Source organism: Gekko japonicus, unplaced genomic scaffold (genome assembly GCF_001447785.1).
Source record: "Gekko japonicus isolate JY-2015 unplaced genomic scaffold, Gekko_japonicus_V1.1 scaffold1175, whole genome shotgun sequence".
Lineage (NCBI taxonomy): Eukaryota > Metazoa > Chordata > Lepidosauria > Squamata > Gekkonidae > Gekko > Gekko japonicus.
In genome coordinates, this window is record NW_015163123.1 from 366,764 (window position 1) to 386,992 (window position 20,229).

The following is a 20,229-nucleotide window of genomic DNA, read 5'->3' on the forward strand; positions in this document are numbered from 1 at the left end:
TGAACTTTTCTAGCCACGCAATCTATCAACCCCGGTGTTATTCAAAAAGCATTAGAGTTAATTGATCAGCAGTAAAGTGCATTGAAGTGCCTTGTGCCAACTTTTATTGAATTGTCTGCCTATTGAATTAAAAACAGAATGCTCTGGTTAGTCCAACTTTTGTCTGGATCTGTAAAATGAATCGAGGGGAGAACCGGGGGGGCAGGAAAACCGGGCCGTTAACTCAAGAACCGTGCACTGGGGAATCTGTGCTAAATTTCCAGCCAGCCTTTAGGAAGTGCACCAAAGCTGAAAAGGGAAGATATAGAATCCAAATTTTCACCCCACCACTCCCCCCCCCCAGCCCTACAGCAATCCAGTGAAGGCACAGAAATTTGGCCTGTGCTCACTGCCCTGTTCCCATCACTGGCGGCAGGGGGTGTTCTGTGTACACAGAGGGATCCATGGCTGGAGGTGCCTTCTCAACTGAAGTGAATAGGGAGGTGTTGAAGTTCCAGTTGCGATGTCCCTGCCTCAGCCTCCAGACTTCGTGGCAAGTAGGGCTGCCAGGTCTGGGTTGGGAAATACCTGGAGACTTTGGAGGTGGATCCAGGAGAGGGTGGGGTTTGGGGAGGGGAGGGGAGGGGCCTCAGCATAGTACAGTGCCATAGAGTCCACCCTCCGAAGCAGCCATTTTCTCCAGGGGAGCTGATCTCTGTCAGCTGGAGATCAGTTGTAAAAGCAGGAGATCCCCAGGCCCCACCTGGAGGCTGGCAACCCTAGTGGCAAGAGAGACTAGATAGCCAGATAGGCACACTGGCCTTTCTTCCTCAGTTCACTGTCCACTTTGAAATGTCGATTGTGGCGATTCTGCATCTGGCATTTGTTCCACATTTTCTCAACACTAAAGAAAAGGTGCAGCTCAAAACCACATTCAGATACCCCGGGGGGGCAACGCCGTACTGACTGCGAAGTCACCCCTGAACGACCATAAATCTATGCAGAAGGTACCATAAAACCCGATGATCAAAGAAAGTGAAAGCGGCATGCAGTGCAGAGGGGAATTTCTGTTCCAAGGTGGGTTTGGTAAAACAATGGAGGGAAAAGCCAATGCAGAATCGCCCTGTGTTCTCAGGGACAACTTCCTTCCTTCCATTCTCTCACTCACTTGAAGACGAACCCTCTCCCTGCACGCACCAAGGGGGACGACATACTGTCCTCTCTTTGCACCATGAGGTAGATGGCATCTTGCCATCTTGCCATCTACTTCCATCCTTTAGCTAGTAAGTTAGTACTCTATCCTGTCCCTACTCTTTCCTGTCCAAAGTGTACTTCTCAAATAAAGAGAGAAGTATCTCTCTGTTAAACTTCCAACGTGGCTCTGTGTAGCTTTGTAAGCTGAGTAAAGAAACACTGCTGCATTTGTAGCTTTATTTAAGCACTCTGCTAACTAGTGGTAGCTGGACGAACCACACCAGTTAGCCCCAATAGTGTGTACATACTTTGAAGTTCCCCCACCTGCAGCCAGGTCATTAGGTTGGGAAGCTCAGCTTTAGAAGAAATGGTGCCATTTTGAAGGAAACTCTGGCCTGTTTCAGACAGGCAGGCTTCCCAAGTACTTACCGTGATTTGGCGGGGGACACAGACGTCTTTGCAGGATCATTCCTGCGGGGACAACAGATGCGCCGCACCATGCCGTCGCCAGGAAGTGACGCTGGGTGATGCTCTGGCAATGGGGTTTGAAACTCGATGGTACCATCGAGTTTTCAGCCCCATTGCCAGAGCGTCGCCCAGAGTCACTTCCTGGCAACGGCATGCTGTGTTACAGGGAGGAATGGTCCGGCCGGGGAGCATGTTTCCCCCGCCAGATCGCGGTAAGTACTTGGGAACCCTGCGAGACAGGAGTATCTTCTGGCACCTTGCAGTCTAACACATTTTTATTCTAGCGTAAGCTTTTGCAGGCTTAGATATTAGCTGCACGGCAAAGAGAGCTTTAGTTTACAAACGCTTCTGCAAGAATAAAAACGTGTTAGCTTTAAGGTGCCAGACAGCTCCTGTTTTGTTTTGTTTGCCGCAACAGGTCTATGTGACCTCCTTTCTGGGAACTAGCCAGTGTGTGATGGTTCCTTTTTGAGAGCCAGTTTGGTGTAGTGGTTAGGAGCGTGGACTCTGATCTGGGAGAACCGGGTTTGATTCCACACTCCTCCACTTGCACCTGGCTGGATGACCTTGGGCAAGCCGTAGTTCTGATAAGAGCTGTCCTTGGAAAAGAGCTGTTTCTGTCAGAGCTCTCTCAGCCCCACCGACCTCACAGGGTCGGTGTCTGTTGTGGGGAGGGGAGGGGAAAGGAGTTTGTAAGCTGCTCTGAGACTCCTTTGGGTAGTGAAGGGCAGGGTATAAATCCAATCTCCTCCTCCTCCTCCTTCTTCTTCTTCCTTTTCCTCATGTAACCATTTTTTTAAAATGTTGTTTTTGACAGTTTCATCCAAGCTCTGCTGGTTATCTTCTCCGTCTGCTTGTACCTGTTATCTTACAAAGAACACCTGGCCTGCCTTGTCTTGGCTATGTCCCTTGGATGGGCCAACATGCTCTACTTCACCAGGGGCTTGCAGTCGATGGGAATCTACAGTGTTATGATTCAACAGGCAAGGACTTGGTTTGAATCCCATGTGTTTATTGGCCTGCCTTTCCCTGAGCCACGGTCAGTACTTGGGTGGGAGACCGAGTGGGAAGACCAGGGTTGCTATGCGGAGGAAGGCGACGGAAAGCCCCCTCTGCTCATGTCTTGCCTGGAGGGCCCCGTGGACGGGGGACACCATAAGTCAGTGGTCACTCAACAGCACTTTCTTCTTTCGATCTTCCTGGGGAACCAAATTCTTTTATTTATTATTTAAAATACTCAGCCACCTTTCTTCCTACGGAGCCCAAGGCAGCTTACGACATTCATAAGACACATCCCAGGAACGCATAGGAACGGAGTTCCGGCTAGTTCCCGAGTTGGCCACGCCCAGCAGGAACTCATTAGCATACTAGGCCACACCCAACAGCAGGAACGCATTAGGATTGGGTGTGTGGCCTAACATGCAAAGGAGTTCCTGCTACAAAAAAAGCCCTGGGTTTACATCATGGCCCAGCTAAGCTACTGTGTAAGAGCTAAACTACAGGTTAAGGCAGACACGGGTTCAACCCATGGCTACTGACACTATTTTAGAAGAAAGGTTAGCTGCTTTAAAATTGTCACAAGGCCCGTATCCTGATCGAGTCCATAGACGGTGGCAACAAGCAATCTTGTACTGAAACAGTTCTTTTACCACTGTTTTGGGCCAGGGCTCTTTTTGTAGCAGGAACTCCTTTGCACATTAGGTGTTACACCCCTAATGTAGCCAATTTTCCAAGAGCTTACAGAGCTCTTCTTATAGGGGCTACTGTAAGCTCTTGGAGGATTGGCTACATTAGGGGTGTGTCACTTAATATGCAAATGAGTTCCTGCTACAAAAAGAGCCCTACATACTTAGGAGTGGATTGGCTGCCAGTGTAACGGCTGTAATATCAGGGTCACAGGATCCTGATGGCTGGCCCCGCCCAGTAGTCTCGCCATGGTGTTCTGCACTGGCTACAGCTACTGGTCAAAGATAGCCCCAAGTCCAGTCCAGATGTAACTAAGGCATGGGCCACTGTGGCTAGATCCGACTGATTCAGGAATGGACACAGCTGAGGCACCAGCCAGAGGTGGGCAGACGCACTCTGGAGCATTCCAGCCACCTGGTTTTCTAAGGTGGCCGCTGTGTCAAGTAGCCCTCCCAAGCTACTTGACACTCTAATCCCTTGAAAAGTCAGGAGAGCTCCGAAGTCCCTGGTCCGCCTTTCTACTAACCCAGAGAACCTCTGTTTTGTCAGGATTAACTGCTTAGCCGCTGAAAATGCCCTGTCTCTAGTCACCAACCGCCTCGCCTCTGAAGGCAGTCGGGTCACAGAGCGCTGGGGTTGGGGGGGGGGGGTGGATCGTAGCTGGCGGGCTGGACAGGGAGGGAGGAAGTGGCCACTCAAACAGATATCAGTATGTCCCATTGTCCAAAGGTCCGCCAGAAGGGGTGTAGAATGAAATAAGAGTCTAATCAAGTATATTTTGTTTCCTTTTTTAAGGTCATCTTGCATGACGTGATCAAGTTTTTACTGGTGTATATCGTATTTCTGCTTGGATTTGGCGTAGGTAAAAATCTCTCAAGGGTTGTGTGCGCAAGAGCATTGGGATACTTGTGAAAATGCTTACTGCTGTGGTTTGAATGAGGTGCTAATGTCAGTGCCTCAGAATGCACAAATTGCAGCCTGCTGGGATGAAGAGGGCCCAGAAGCCAGGTTTTTGGTAGCCGGCCAGGAGCTGGAAGAAGCCGGTCGGTAACAGGGAGAGGCCTTCCGAAGTCCTTGATGGGCCACTGCTTGCGTCTGCTGGGCTGTATTCAGTCTGGTGGACTACAGCAGGGGTGTCGAACTCGTTTGTTATGAGGGCCAAATCTGACATAAATGAGACCTTGTTGGGCCAGGCCATGAGTGTCATAAAATGTAACGCCAGGCAGCGGAGATATAAACTTTATAGAGGACACAAACACAAAGGGTTTTTTTTTACTTAAAATAAAAACATGCTTAAAACATGAGCTCTGTAAGCTGCAAACCTACTTTTGATTTATTGACATTCACAGAAATCTCATGCTCAGAGTTTTGAGTCTAGGACCCAGGTTAAAACATGAAATGGCCGAGTGATTAAGAGAGTCTGGCAAAGCAAGTTACGATGCAGCAGCAGCAGAGGCAAAACTGGAAGCAGGAGATGGCCAGTTCCACTGCGGGCCTGTTGGAAGCCCTCCAGGGGCTTGATCCGCCCCCCCGGGCCGCATGTTTGATACCCCTGGCCTACTGTTGCTGTATAGATTCCAATTTACATAGAGATTTTTTTTTAATGTTCCCTAAGCTCCTCCAAGGACAGTGCCCGAGGAAGAGTTTGGTGAAACATGAAAGCTTACATACTCTTACAGCAACCTGCTTGGTTCCCATATCATCCTTTCTTACTTGGGTATCTCCTGCTCTCCTAACAATATTCTACAAGCGTTTCTGGAAACAAATTCTCATGTCAATCAGATTGCATGCCTGTAGCGACGGCAGAATTTGCATTTCCAACAAAAGCCCCTAATTTTATCCGAACGGCTCCTGCAATTTCAGCTGGAGAGACCATTCTTTTCTTTCCTCACTAAATAGCTTGCCTTCAGCCATTGCAGAATGTTTTTTTCTCCTGAATATAGGCTAGTATTAGAGTAGCATCCTGATATCCACTCTAATTTGCCAAGACATTTAAATAAGCCCTTCATCAGGAATAACCAGTATACACATGAACATAAGAACATAAGAGAAGCCAAATGCTGGATCAGGCCAATGGCCCATCCAGTCCAACACTCTGCCACACAGTGGCCAGAAATACCAGGTGCTATCAGGAGGTCCAGCAGTGGGGCCAGGACACCAGAAGCCTCACCCCCACTGTTGCCCCCCCCAAGCACCGAGAATACAGAGCATCACTTGCCCGAACCTGAGAGTTCCTATCTATACCTTGTGGCTAATAGCCGCTGATGGATCTCTGCTCCATATGTTTATCTAATTCCCTCTTGAAGCTGTCTATGCTTGTAGCTACCGCCACCTCCTGTGGCAGTGAATTCCATGTGTTAATCACTCTTTGGGTGAAGAAGGACTTCCTTTTATCTGTTCTAAACCAACTGCTCAGCAATCTCACTGAGTGCCCCTGAGTTCTTTTATTGAGAAATGGAGAAAAGTACTTCTTTCTCCACCTGCTCTGTCTAATGCATAATCTTGTAAACCTCAATCATGTCACCCCTCAGTTGTTGTTTCTCGAAGCTAAAAAGCCCCAAGCGTTTTAACCTTTCTTCACAGGGAAAGTGGTCCGACCCTTTTATCATTCTAGTTGCCCTTTTCTGCACTTTTCCCAATGCTATAATATCCTTTCTGAGGTGTTGTGACCAGAACTGTACACAGTACTCTAAATGAGGTCGCACCATCGATTTATACAGGGGCATTATGATACTGGCTGAATTGTTTTCAATTCCCTTCCTAATAATCCCCATCATAGCATTGGCCTTCTTTATTGCAGTCACACACTGCCTTATACTGAATCAGACCGTCGGTCTATCAAGCTCAATATTTATTGATTTGATTTATACCCTGCCTAGGGTTGCCAAGTCCATCTTCCACCCCCAGCGGGGGACTTTGGGGGCGTTCCTGGCGGGGGTGGTGCATCCCCGACGTGATGACATCACGTTGGGGACGTCTGTTGCCCCCCCCCCCCCCCCGCCGCTGGGGCTCCAGAACCCCCCCAAAAAAACGGGGGACCCCTGGCAAAACGGGGAGGTTGGCAACCCTAACCCTGCCCCCCCCCCGGCCAGGGCAGGCTCAGGGTGGCTAACAAGGCCATAGGCATTATAAAACAATAAAAACAATTAACAATTTAAAATCATCAGACCATTTAAAAGTATAACACATACAAGATAGCGGAAACTGTCTTATCCTCCACCACAGGGAAATCAGCAGCTGGTGTCTGGCTCCTTAGGACTTCGTTCGTTAATTTGGGCACAGATGTTAAACCAGCGGCCAAGAAGAAATCAGCAGCTGGTGTCTGGCTCCTCAGGACTTCGTTCGTTAATGTGGGCACAGATGTTAAACCAGCGGCCAAGAGTAGATTGTAGGGTGTCGTATTCGGCTAGAACGTGGCGGCCGTTTAGTGTGGCATCTCACTTGAATGCTTGGCGGAAGAGCTCCGTCTTGCAGGCCCTGTGGAATTTTAATAAATCCTGCAGGGCCCTGATGTCCTTGGGGAGCTCGTCCCACCAAAGCAGAGCTGCCACGGAAAAGGCTCTAGCCCTGCTTGTGGCCAGCCTGGCATCTTTCAGGCCGGGGAGAAGAAGAAGGTTCTGTGAACCTGACCGCAGTACTCTCTAGGGAACATATGGGGAAAGGTGGTTCCTCAGGTATGCAGGCCCCTGGCCATATACGGCTTTATAGGTGAGAACCAGCACCGTGAAGCAAACCCAGTATGCTATAGGTAGCCAGTGCAGTGCTTTCAGCGCAGGCGGAATGTGTTCCACCAAAGGGAGACCCAATAACAACCTGTCCGCCGCATTCTGCACCAGCTGTAGCTTCCGGATTTGGGACAAGGGCAGCCCCACGTAGAGAGCATTGCAGTAGTCTAGTCTCGAGGTGACCATTGCGTGGATCACCATTGCCAGGTCGTTGCATTGAAGGAATGGAACCAACTGCCTAATCAGCTGAAGATGGTAAAAGGCCAACTTGGCAGTGGCTGCTTCCTGAGCATCCATGGTTAAGGAGGCATCCAAGAGCACTCCGAAACTCCTAACCTCCGGCGCTGGCACCAGTGGCGCCCCATCAAAAGTCAGGAGTGGGATCCCGAACCCTGGACCGCTCCCACTCAGACACAGGACCTCCACCTTTACTGGATTCAGTTTCAGTCGGCTCGGCTTAAGCCACCCAGCTATGGCTTGTAACGCCAGGTCCAGATCTTCCGGTTTTGAGTGCCGCCCACCCAACAACAGAGAGAGCTGGGTGTCTACTCTGGCAATGGCTCCCCGGGGTCTCAGGCAGAGGTCTTTCACATCACCTCCTTTAACTGGAGATACTGGGGATTGAACCTGGGACCTTCCGCATGCCAAGCAGATGCTCTGCCACTGAGCCATGGCCCCTCCCCTAACATGGATTGGAACAAGGCGGATAGCCCAGTGGAGCAGCTATTCAGACTGCCAATGGCTCCCCAGGGTCTCAGGCAGAGGTCTTTCACATTACCTCCTAGCTGGTCCTTTCTAACTAGAGACAGGGCTATTTTTGGGCAGGAACGGAGTTCCGGTTGGCTCCTGAGTTGGCCACGCCCAGCAGGAACTCATTAGCATAATAGGCCACACCCGATAGCAGAAACTCATTAGGATTGGCTACATTAGGGGTGTGTGGCCTAACATGCAAAGGAATTCCTGCTACAAAAAAGGCCCTGGTTTTGACAACAAACAAGGTAAACAGAATAAGAAGGGAAAGGTGGGTGTGGCTGGATGACCACACTTCTGGTGACATGGGGATGTGGCCTAATGTGCTAATGAGCTGTGCTGTCAGGGGTGTGGCCTAATATGCTAATGCATTTGCTGTTGGGTGTGGCCTATTATGCTAATGAGTTCCTGCTGGGCTTTTTCTACAAAAAGAGCCCTGATAGAGATGCTGGGGACTGAACATGGGACCTTCCGCATGCCAAGCAGAGTCTTTGCCACTGAGAGACAGCTTTTGAGTTGCCCAAAACTTTGTTCCAGACCGCTTATTGAAAACAACATCAAAGGGGCGAAGTGTTGCTGGGAGAAGATGCAATGTCTGGCTCTTCTAAAATGTGTCTGTGTTAAAGAGGGCATGGCAGAGGCTCTTGAAGACTTCGCTGGGTTACCGCTGCACTTCGCCCAAAGATGGGGGCCGGCTGGGCCAGGGAGGCAAGCAGGCGTCCCATAAAGCAGCACTCAGCCGAATCTGCCTCTGGTTCTTCTCACTGTAACGCACAGGCCTTGAGAAGGTTGCTCTATGGCTCTGCCCCGATGACCTAACTTTAATATTTTGCTCTGTTTTATTCTTGAGGTAAAAAACCTCCAGTTCCTGTGGATCCTTAGTCTGTTTCAGTTTTCAAACGATCTTCCTTCAAGGAACCTTCTCCACATTGGTCTTTTCCCCCACATTCAGTGAACACAAGCGTTGTGGGCAGGGCTTTCTTTGTAGAAAAAGTCCAGCAGGAACTTATTAGCATAATAAGCCACACCCAGCAGTAAAACTCATTAGCATATTAGGCCGCATTCCCATGTTACCAGAAGTGTTGTCATCCAGCCACACCCACCTTTTGTTTCTTATTCTGTTTACCTTGTTTGTTGTCAAAACCCAGGGCTTTTCTTGTTGTAGGAACTCCTTTGCATGTTAGGCCACACACCCCTAATGTAGCCAATTCTAATGAGTTTCTGCTGTTGGGTGTGGCCTATTATGCTAATGAGTTCCTGCTGGGTGTGGCCAGCTTGGGAGCCAGCCGGAACTCCGTTCCTGTGCGTTCCTGCCCAAAAATAGCCCTGGTTGTGGGTAGGGGGAGACTCACAGCCCCTGTTCCTGCCCGTGGCCTTTGTATTTTCAGCAGAAGTGTCAATTGAGCATAGGCACTCTATGCTCAAAAAGAAAGAAACACCTCCCACCCCACCCCCACAGTGGTGTACAGAATATGGTTGAACACGTGAGGCTCTATTTAGATTTTCAACTGAATGTGCAATGATGGGGGGGGGCGAGAATAATCCTTCTTGCCCCATCTACACATTCAGTGTATCAGTGACTGTTGTCTGAGCACGGCCATTGCTCTCACGGCTGTACGTTGCTGTGGATTGTGGTGCACATTCCAGAGTTGTTTCACCCAAACAGCTGGTCAGGCCTGTTGAATTATGCATGATGTAAGCATGCACATTTGAACATCTCCCAACGTGTCTTTGGGGCTGTATATTTTAGAGGAAGAAAGGTAGCAGTGGGAAAGCTGTCGTCCACAGAAGCTCATCTTCCAAGCCTCTTTGAGGAAGACGCTTCCGGTGAACTGCTTCCCGCATTGCTCACTGTGTAACACGAGAGCCACAATATAATATTAGGCTAAAATGCATCCCCCTCTTCAAGCCATGAGCCAGTTTGGTGTAGCGGTTAGGATCTGGGAGAACCAGGTTTGATTCCCCACTCCTCCACATGCAGCTGCTGGTGTGGCCTTGGGTCAGTCATAAGTTCTCGCAGAGCTGTTCTCTCAAGAGCAGTCCTCAAAAGAGCTCTCTCAGCCCCACCTCCCTCACAGGGTGTCTGTTGTGGGGAGTGGAAGGGAAAGGAGATTATCCTCCTCTTCAAACCATGAGCCAGGTTGGTGTAGTGGTTAGGAGCGCGGACTCTAATCTGGGAGAACCAGGTTGGATTCCCCACGCCTCCACATGCAGCTGCTGGTGTGACCTTGGGTCAGTCACAGTTCTCTCAGAGCTGTTCTCTCAAGAGCAGTCCTCAAAAGAGCTCTCTCAGCCCCACCTACCTCACAGGGTGTCTGTTGTGGGGAGGGGAAGGGAAAGGAGATTATAAGCCGCTCTGAGACTCCTTTGGGTAGTGAAGGGCCATGGGGTATAAATCCAACCTCCTCCTCTTCTTCTTCTTTAACACAGCCCTGGCCGCACTGATCGATACCTATCCGGATGACAGCAAGTGCCATTCCAACAGCACCCTGGGGACGGTGGTGATTCAGCTGTTTGAGCTCACCTTGGGACTGGGCGACTTGGAGATCCACGACAAGGCGAAATACCCGGTGCTCTTCCTGCTCCTTCTCATCTTCTACGTTGTCCTGACCTTCGTCTTGCTCCTTAACATGTTGATTGCACTGATGGGAGAGACGGTGGAGGATATATCCAAGGAGAGCGAGCATATCTGGAGACTCCAGGTGAGGCGATGAGGAGGACGGTTAACCGTATCTGGGGGCCACGGGATAGAAAACCCCAAGCTCAGGTTGAAATTGTAGCCATCTGTTTTCCCAGCCGTGCTAACAAAATTCAATAGAATAATTACTCTGAAAAGTAACCTCTGGTTTTGTGTCTTTTAAGAACATAAGAAGAGCCCTGCCGGATCAGACCAGTGGTCACACACACCAAAGAATCCATTTTCAGTGCACTGGCACTGTGTGAACTGGCAAAAACCCAGTTAAAAAGTGCATTGAAAGTGTATTATTTAGTGTGTGTGACCACAGCCATAGTCCAGCATCATATCTCACAGGGGCCAACCAGTTCCCCTGGAGGGTCCACAATGGGACGTAGAGGCCAAGCCCTTCCCCTGATGTCGCCTCTGGGATTCAGAGGTTGACTGCCTCTGAACGAGGAGGTTCCCTTCAGCCACCATGGCTAGTAGCCATCGATAGACTTCTCCTCCATGAATCTGTCTCATCCCCTTTTCAAGCTCTTTATTCCGATGGCCATCATGACATCCCCTGGCAGCGGATTCCACATTCGAATCACTCTCTGCGTAAAGAAGTATTTCCTTTTGTCTGTCCTGGATCTAGTTATGTAAAAATGATGTTAAAATCCCACTGAAATGGTGTCAAAGAAACAAATTGGCGATGCCAGCCACAAAAACAAGCAAAAACCCCAAGGTGCACAAATCGCACTGATTGAACATAAGAACATAAGAGATGCCAATGTTGGATCGGGCCAATGGCCCATCCGGTCCAACACTCTGTGTCACACAGTGGCCAGAAATACCAGGTGCCATCAGGAGATCCACCAGTGGGGCCAGGACATTAAAAGCCCTCCCACTGTTGACCCCCCCTAGCACCAAGAAGACAGAGCATCGTTTGCCTCAGAATGAGAGTTCCTATCTATAACTTGTGGCTAATAGCCACTGATGGACTTCTGCTTCATATGCTTATCTAATTCCCTCTTGAAGCTGTCCATGAGAAAGAGAACGGAAATGCCCTCTTGAAGCCATCCATGAGAAAGAGAACGGAATGGCAAAGCCTGATTTGTACCTCTCTCCCCAACCTATCGCACCCCTCTGGGCTTATTGGTGGCGGGCAGGTCTTGGGGGCCAGTTATGGGCAGCTGGAGTCTAGGGCTTGAGCCTCGATTGCTTCCACATCTCTCCTCCATCAACCTCACTGTGCATGTGGCACCCTTTGATCAAGCGCCAGTGTCGTCTGGCCAGTGGACATCTGGACGCCTCTTTGGTAATGCTGCTGCCTTTGTTTCCCCTAGAGAGCAAGGACCATTGTGGAAACGGAAAAGCTTTTACCCAAATGGCTGAGGAGGAAATTCCGGTTGGGAGAATGGTGCAAAGTGGCCGACAACGATACCAGGTTATGCTTAAGGTAATGTAACTTCAGAGTTCACGGGTTGATGCGGCTGCGCTTTCATAGAGGAGAGCTGAACAAAATTGTACGCAGCTGTAGCAGCCTTCCATTTGCTCCAGGAGGCGGGTTCTCTTATAACTGTGGTATCCACCTTTAATCCAGGTCCTTTTGTCGTAGTGCTCTTCAGGATATTAATTTAAAACGATGGGGAAAGCCATTTGTTTTTTGGGTTTTTTTTTTTGCAAACCTATGTCTTTAAACGTCCGTCAAAACAAATTCAAAATATCGCCATGGCTAATTGTGATGTTGCATTTCCAAAAGTGTCTAAAAAGTGAAATAAAGCCTCAAACAAATATACTCCTTTCCTTATAGTAAGAAAACTGAGACAATGTGGATTAAATTTAATAATGACAGAATTTCTATGCTCTGCAAACAGGATTAATGAAGTCAAGTGGACAGAATGGAAAACCCACGTTTCCTTCATCAATGAGGACCCGGGGCCAACAGGTACCGTCAACACGACAGCATCATATTTAGAGCCATGTCCTTTTCTTTAAAAGTTCCCAATATTGTGTAAATATGTACTCATGTGTACAGGTGTAGCTCCATTAATTCTAGTTTAATAATCTGCTCTGAGCATGAGAGACCAAATATACAAACAGGTCTTCTGAACACATTGGGGTGTATGTTCGTTTGTTTTTTTACTGGGGATCGAATTCATTTTAAAGTATGGGACGTGTGTACGTGCCCTTGAAATGAATGGAATTCTATTGAAATGAATGGGGAACCCACCCATCTTGTGTACAAGATCTGTGTGTGCACCCCGGAAATTCTTGATAAGTGTAACTGCCCATCTATTCTCTGATCAGCAAACATAGTCTTGAAGATTTTAGACCCAGGCCAACTTGCACACTTTAAGACCAAATACTCTGCGGTGTATACTCCCAAGTTAGCGCTCTTCATTTTCACGTTTCAAGCAAGTGTGTCATGATCCTGGTGCCAAACTCACAAGGAGCCCCATCCACACAAACCCGGGGTCACTAGCTGACCTTCCCGGTGGGACAATGACTTCAAAGTTCCCCAGCCACCTCCCTTCGTAGGACAATCTCTTTGACTGTTGAGTACAGCACGGCCTACCTACTGAGTCTCCCTTTTGCAAAATTTTAGAGAGGCAGAAGTCCCTCTTGCGAGAAGAACTGATAAATCCTCAACACGGGACAAGATGGAACACAGCATTAGTGAATAAGTGGAGAATTTAGTGAGTTTTGAATAGAAAAAAAAATTGCGCTGCAAAACTATTCTCTCTCTCTCTCTCTTTTTTTTAGATTACGACAGAATGCAAGACGCGTCAAGAAGCAACAGTAAAATCACTCTGAATACATATGAAGAAATTGAAGATTTGCCAGAAACGTCTGTTTAGTACCTTATGGAAGCACGCAAGACTGTTCGCATCACCAGACCAATAGCTCCAGAGGCGTCTGCTGTTGCCTCACCCACAGTGCCTTTCGTTCCTCCAGCCTGTCCAGAGCGACATTTCGGTCAAGATGAGAGGCACTGCTATTGCCAGACGGAGTGGGATGGATTCAGAAAGGAAGATACAGACGGCAGTTGAGACAGGAAAGAGCGATTGGTCTGAGTGATGAAGGAAGTAACCCAGAAGACAGCCCGATTTGTACTAGGACTGGGCTGAATGAGGACAAGACTTGGAAATGTAGCTGACATCCATTGGGCAGCATCATTCCTGGGCCAGAGAGGTTTGGTTGGGTCAGAGATCACCGCTGGGCTTCTGTGCCTTGACCTACGAGGTCATCAGGGTGCCTTTTGCTGCCTGCCAAACAAGGCCATGTGTCTTAATATATTTTTTTCCCAAAAAAAGAATTCCTTTTCTAAATATTTTTTAGGCTTGTCAACTGGACGTATAATTTATTTTCCTCTTTTTGGAGGAGACCGTGAGGCTGTTCCGTTTGCTGCCCTGCGTAGCACCGACCGTTTCGGATGCTTGGGCGACAATGAAGGGTACGCGAAACAAAACACATTTCAGATTTTCGAATAAAACCACAACACGGATTGTTCAACGCTGACTGTTTCGGGAACCGTTCTCCTGCTGGACCTGACTCTGCTGCTGCTAAAAACCACTTGAGGGGGGAGGGTTAGAAAGCCCTCTCCCTCAGGGGTCTTCTCTCTCAGACTGAGGCTTCTGCAGCTGCATTTCATTTTTAAAAAATCCTTGCGTGGGGACACGGAGGCAGGAAGCAGACATGGCGGACTGGGGCCGAGGTCAGAACCCAAGTGCTTGTGGACAAGATGATATGGAAAACAAGCTCAGGGCAGAAAGCCTAGCCACTAAAGTCGTCAGGCTAGAATCGCTTGCCCTGGGCACTGATAAAGATGTTGAGGATCAGAATCACCATGTGGATGGGATGGACCCAGACTTCATGAGTGTAACAGGTCTTCTGATAGGGAGTGTGAAATGGTTTTCCACCATGACTCGTTCAGGAAGGGACAATCATAAACTCCTGTGCTAAGTCTCCGTGGGACTGGTTGTTGTCTTCTTCATCCTTTATTATTTGGTAACAAGAACACGGACTTCAGGAGGGATCATAAAGGTGCTGTATTGGAATGTGTGTTGGGGGTGGGGTGGACAATGAAGTTCTTTCAAATGTATTTCCTGAGGAGGCTGTTTTCACAGTGATCTAAAGACTACAGGATGGTCTCCAGACTCCTCTCAGGGTTGCTTTGAGATGATCTTTTTATTTTTAGAAGGATATTGTTCTGCCATTCTCCCGTTGAAAGCTTACAGCATAATTCACATTGCTGAAATTAGAAAACCTTACAAGAAAGACAACATGTGATCCACGAACATGTGTCATTTAGCCTAACAACTACATCCACTCAGGTTAGGGATGCCAGCCTCCAGGTGAGACCTGGGGATCCCCTGGAATTACAGCTCATCTCCAGACTACAGAAATCAGTTCCCCTGGAGAAAAGGGATGCTTTGGAGGGTGGACTCTGTGGCATTGTCCCCCACTGAGGTCCCTGGCCTCCCCAGGCTCCACCCCCAAATCTCCAGGAGTTTCCCAATCTGGATCTGGCAACTTCACACACACACCCAGTCCCTTGCCCGTGGCCAGGTGGGCCTGGCAACCTTCGGTTACAGCCCTATCTTGTGAGAGGGCATTGAGACTGTAAGCCTGTGAGTAGGACATGCTTTACATTTTGTATCCCACCTAGCAGTTTGAGGTAGGGCTGCCAAGTGGGGGCGGGGGGCGGGTAACCCCCCGCTTTGGAGGCCCGATTTCCGCTGCCGCGGAATCGGGCCCCAGGGGGAACTCCGCCCCCGTTGTGTGGCCGTGGCCCCGCCCCCAGCGTGCCTGCGTCACTTCCGGGTGACATGCGCACACCTGACGCTGGCCGGGAGCCCCCCGCTCCCGGCGAAGAATCACTTGGCAACCCTAGTTTGAGGCGACTGATAATTTATTGGGGGGTGGGTGGTTTGCGCACACAGTATTTATTGAGTCATCCCTGCAGAATGTGCCTTAATCCTGATGGATCTTGATTTGAATGCATTGAGTTTCTGATGCTTGGAAGCAACTGCCTGGCAGCCAGAGGGGCCGACCCCTGGTGCAGCTAAAGGCCGGCCTGTTCCTGAAGGCTCTTGCCGTTGGCACTGACACGGCTCTTGCTTTCCCTGCAGCACTCGAGAGCCACGTGGGGCCTTGGGAAATGCCTCTCAGTAAAGGAGATGTTATTTGGTGCCAGAGTTGTGCAAAGAGTTACGGGTTCTATTTAAACAATTCTCCTATATTTAAGAAATATTTATTGCAAATAAAATGGAACTTTTGAAATAAACATCTCACTGCTGTTTTTTTATTAATTGCCTTTATTGTGGCATTGCAATATTATACTAAAATAATATTGCAATATTATACCAATAGGTAGCATGGGGTTGGTTACAAAAACATTTTTTTAAAAAAAATGAGGAAAGAGACTCCACACATTGGGAGATGAAGAGCTGTTTGACGAGGAGTGTTCCGCGGTTTTATTCTCACAGTACATTCCTTATGGTTAATTGCAACATGTTATGGCACAATAACATTATTATTCTCTCATATCAGCTTTCACTCATCAATCCTTCCTGCATTTAAAAAAGATCTTTTTTTTCCCAGCGAAAGGCAAGAGGTGAGGTGCGCAGAACAGCCTTAATCACCCAGTTCAAAAGGGGGCACAAAACATACATTTTATTTAGCACCACCTGTGGGGTTAAAAAGGGAACCTTACCAATTAGTGATTTAAATACAATCGAACTAAATAGCAAAATGCATCCTTTTCACTGGAATGGAAAATTACGTTCAGGAACGCTATCCGATGGTTGTTCTCCTCTTTGCCGGGCTTTTCTTTCTTTTAACAATAATTTGTGAAAGACATCCTCATTTTAGGCTATCTGCTCCTTTACCCCATTTGGTAGCCGGCCCACCCCAATTCCAATAGTATTTAAATTATGACCTTAATACGTGACTCAGAATATTGCTTAAACAGCTAGTCCACAGAGTAATCTGTCCTGAAGTCTCTGCAGATTTCCTGTGGCATAATATTAGGATAGCCCCCCAGGTTCATATGGAGCGGCTGTGCTTGTTAGCAGCTCTCCAGCAATACATGGCAAACCGCCCCCTCCAGCAGAATTTATCTGAAAGAAGATTCTATTATTGTTATAAAATGCTACCAAATAAAGCCACCTAAAGGTTAAATTAGTCCATCAGTGCCACTTTTTTATTTTCAGTAATGGCCACGAACATTAAATATAAAACATATTGCCTTATTATTAAACATGTTAATATTAAAAGCTTTTAAATTCTTAATCTCAATGCATAAAAATAAACTCCACTAAAGTAGGAGATTCATATAAACATGTACGATTTCGGTAAGTGCATATTATCTTCAAAGTGCTTGAGAATATTTCCTTGCTATACAAGATTAAATTCCCAAACCAAGCTACGGCCTACCCTATATATTCCGGCCGTCTTGAGTTACAAAGCCCAGAAACATCTGCATTGTATTGTATTGGTCCCTAAGACATTATAGCGAACAGAATCATCAATCCCATTTCTAAGAGAGATGGGCTCTTATGCCTTTGGCACCTAATTTCTGTTTGACAGTCTTTACAAAAGCTTGATTCTTTTCATAATAAGCAGCTTCGTTCACAAACGTTGGATATACAACAGAATCGCCTTCGTATGGGATTGTCTTTCCTTCAAAAGTTAAAAACATCGGATCACCAGGGCTGAGAGGTTGCCAGTCTTGATCCTTGAAGGCCAGGGGAAACAACAGAATACAGGATTTTGGTTAGATTTTGATACAAGAACGTACCATATAGCTGACACTGAAAGGGGAAGAGGAGGAGGACTGGCAAGAGGGAGAAGTGGGCAAAAGGGGAACCCATGCATTCAGGGCCAGTGCTCTGCCACTTGGAGTGGCACCGTTCAGAGGACTCCCACATGCTGTTCAGTTGTGGCTTATACCTGTTATCTGCTCACAGTCAGGGGTCATTTCCTGCGGGAGCGCACAGGAGCGGAGCTCCGGCAGTAAGGAGCCCAGGGAGCGGGCACATGCAACAAGCCCTGCCCCCTGCTCCCAGCAGCCCTCGGGCCACGAGGAGCAAGAAGCAGCCAGGTAAGTTGCAGAGCCCCTCCCCCGGCCCACCTTCAGGTACAAGCTGTCCCTCCTCTGTGAGGGCAGATCTGCATGTCCCCCCCCCCCAATAGCTAGCAATCCAAAACAGACCAGTGGAGCCTGAGTGGTGGGTGTTGCCTTCTGCCACACTTCCGGTGATGTCAGGGGGTGTGGCATATGCAAATAAGTTATGCTAATGAGCTCCTGCACCTCTTTTTCTACGAAATGACCCCTGCTCACAGTCATACCACCCCCAGCTAGATTTGAAGAAGAGAAGAAGAAGAGATAGGATTTATACCCCATGGCCCTTCACTACCCAAGGGAGTCTCAGAGCAGCTTACAAACTCCTTTCCCTTCCCCTCCCCACAACAGACACCCTGTGAGGTAGGTGGGGCTGAGAGAGCTCCGACAGAAACGGCTCTTTTTCGAGAACAGCTCTTATCAGAACTACGGCCTGCCCGAGGCCATCCAGCCAGGTGCAAGTGGAGGAGTGGGGAATCAAACCCGGTTCTCCCAGATTAGAGTCCGCGCACTTAACCACGACACCAAACTGGCTCTCTGTTGAGGTGAACTGAGGTGTGCTGGCAGTGCCGTGATCACCCAGACCTGCCCTGCTGCCAGCTAGGTTTGAAGTGAACCCCTGAACCACTGTAGGGGGCACCAAAGCACCTTGAATCCCTCCTGCATGCGTGGATTCCTCTGTTCATCTCCAACAAGCAAAACCACGTGTGCAAAGCTAGTGCCTGGCTGATTCTCCATTGGCTTTTCCCTCCGTTGTTTTACGAAACCCACGTTGGAACAGAAATTCTCTGCATTGCACGCTGCTTTGATTTTCTTTGATCATCGGATTTTATGGAAGCCTCCACACTCCATGCCGCTTTCGCATTCTTCGATCATCGGATTTCTATGGTACCTTCGGCATAGATCTATGGCCATTTTATAGCGGTTCAGGGGTGACTTTGCAGTCAGTACGGTGCTGCCCCAAGGTATTTGAATGTGGTTTTGAGGTGCACTTTTACTGTTGAGAAAACGTGGAGCAAACGCTAGATGCAGAATCGCCCTGTGTGTGAAGATCCACTCCCACGCTGCAGTGAACAGCGAAGCCCTTGCAGACAGGATCTTCTTTGTGCATCAGAAATAAGGTTGCCAACCTCCAGGTGGGGCCTGGAGGTCTCCCAGAATGGGAACTGGTTTCTAGACGGCATAAATCAGTTCCCCTGGAGAATATGACTGCTTTTGAGGGTAGACTTTACGGTGTTCTATGCCACTGTCCCTCGCCTCCCCCAAACCCACCTTCCCCAGGTTCCACCCCCAAATCTCCAGGGATTTCCCAACCCAGAGATGGCAGTCCTACTGTAGATTGTGGAGGAAAATGGTATATCTTTACCTGCAGGTCAGGGTGAATAACAGCAGTAATCTCGTTGTTTTTGTTTCTGGGATAATCTACTTTCTCCGTTATTTTGTAAACCTCAGTTGTGCACGGTGGAAATTCTGTCCCTAGGAAAAAAATGATTTTGACAAAAAAACCCGATTAAGTCATATTTGTTCTAGTGTTGTTACAGAAACTGATGTAAAATTGAACGTGCGATGCTCAGTTGTATTAAATTGTTATTTGTGTTTCATTAATACTGTAATTAGATCGAGTCTCAGGAAAAGGTTTCTCTCTTCAGGAGGCTGGGTTGCTGAAAGATGACCCACATATTCAACGATGCATGCAACTCAGATCTCAATTTTACCGGAATGGCTAAATATCATGGAATTTAATCCCAGCATATGATACGTAAGAAGTATTTTGCAGATGATAGAGTTTATGAAAAATCCCTCCTGTTGTCAGTATGTATAAGGGTTAGGACTGGATTAGCATGTGATTGGATGCCATCAGATCACATCTTCTGATAAGAGGCCATTGTCAGACAGCTATGACCCCTAACAAGTGTTTTTTTTAAATGCAGAACCTTTAAGTACAAATGGTTGTTTTTTACATAACATTATTCTTTTACATTTGTGTAGTCTCATGCAATTGACATTGAGTGGGTGCATAATTTTTAAAAAGGTATTCTTGTGGCCCTTTCTCACATGCCCAGGGAAAGGCTGATCCCCTCTTTGGGGGTGGGGGGTGGGGGGGAGGTATTTGTGAATTTCCTGCATTGTGCAGGAGGTTGGACTAGATGACCCTGGAAGTCCCAACTCTTTGATTCGATGATTCTATGCTTAAAAATTGTGTCAAATTATTTCACCACAAACATATAGACGGGGAGTCATGGAATCCATCTTTGGTAATACTGGACTGCATTAAGGCTGCCATATCAAGGACACTTTCCTGGCAGTGAGCCCCACTGAATAACATGAGACTTGCTGCAGAGTAGACCTCCTTAAAAAGGTAAAGGTAAAGGTTCCCTTGCTCGAAAGCCAGTCGAATCTGACTCTAGGGTTGCGGTGCTCATCTCCGTTTCAAAGCCGAAGAGCCAGCGCTGTCTGAAGACATTTCCATGGTCATGTGGCCGGCATGACTAAACACCAAGGCGCACGGAACGCTGTTACCTTCCCACCGAAGTGGTACCTATTTATCTACTTGCAATTTCTTGCTTTCGAACTGCTAGGTTGGCAGGAGCTGGAACTAGAGACAGGAGCTCACCCCGTCTTGCGGCACCCGGGTCTTG

General features: G+C 48.1%; 2 protein-coding genes and 1 pseudogene across 2 annotated transcripts in view; 2 read left to right on the forward strand and 1 right to left on the reverse strand.

The window, feature by feature from the left end:
• The window catches only part of TRPV3 (transient receptor potential cation channel, subfamily V, member 3), a 66,241-nt gene extending 52,475 nt beyond the window's left edge, over positions 1–13,766 (forward strand). The window contains exons 16-21 of the mRNA XM_015406876.1: positions 2,459–2,624; positions 4,123–4,189; positions 10,233–10,504; positions 11,808–11,920; positions 12,339–12,409; positions 13,228–13,766. Of these exons, the coding sequence (XP_015262362.1) occupies positions 2,459–2,624; positions 4,123–4,189; positions 10,233–10,504; positions 11,808–11,920; positions 12,339–12,409; positions 13,228–13,322 (784 nt within the window). The 3' untranslated portion in view covers positions 13,323–13,766. The remainder of the gene's footprint in view (positions 1–2,458; positions 2,625–4,122; positions 4,190–10,232; positions 10,505–11,807; positions 11,921–12,338; positions 12,410–13,227) is intronic.
• A 394-nt stretch (positions 13,767–14,160) lies between these two features.
• LOC107106694 lies at positions 14,161–14,550 on the forward strand (annotated as a pseudogene).
• Positions 14,551–16,937: 2,387 nt separating this feature from the next.
• Positions 16,938–20,229, reverse strand: part of ASPA (aspartoacylase) — a 16,684-nt gene continuing 13,392 nt past the window's right edge. The window contains exons 5-6 of the mRNA XM_015406881.1: positions 18,957–19,066; positions 16,938–17,203 (exon numbers count right to left, since the gene is read on the reverse strand). Of these exons, the coding sequence (XP_015262367.1) occupies positions 17,006–17,203; positions 18,957–19,066 (308 nt within the window). The 3' untranslated portion in view covers positions 16,938–17,005. The remainder of the gene's footprint in view (positions 17,204–18,956; positions 19,067–20,229) is intronic.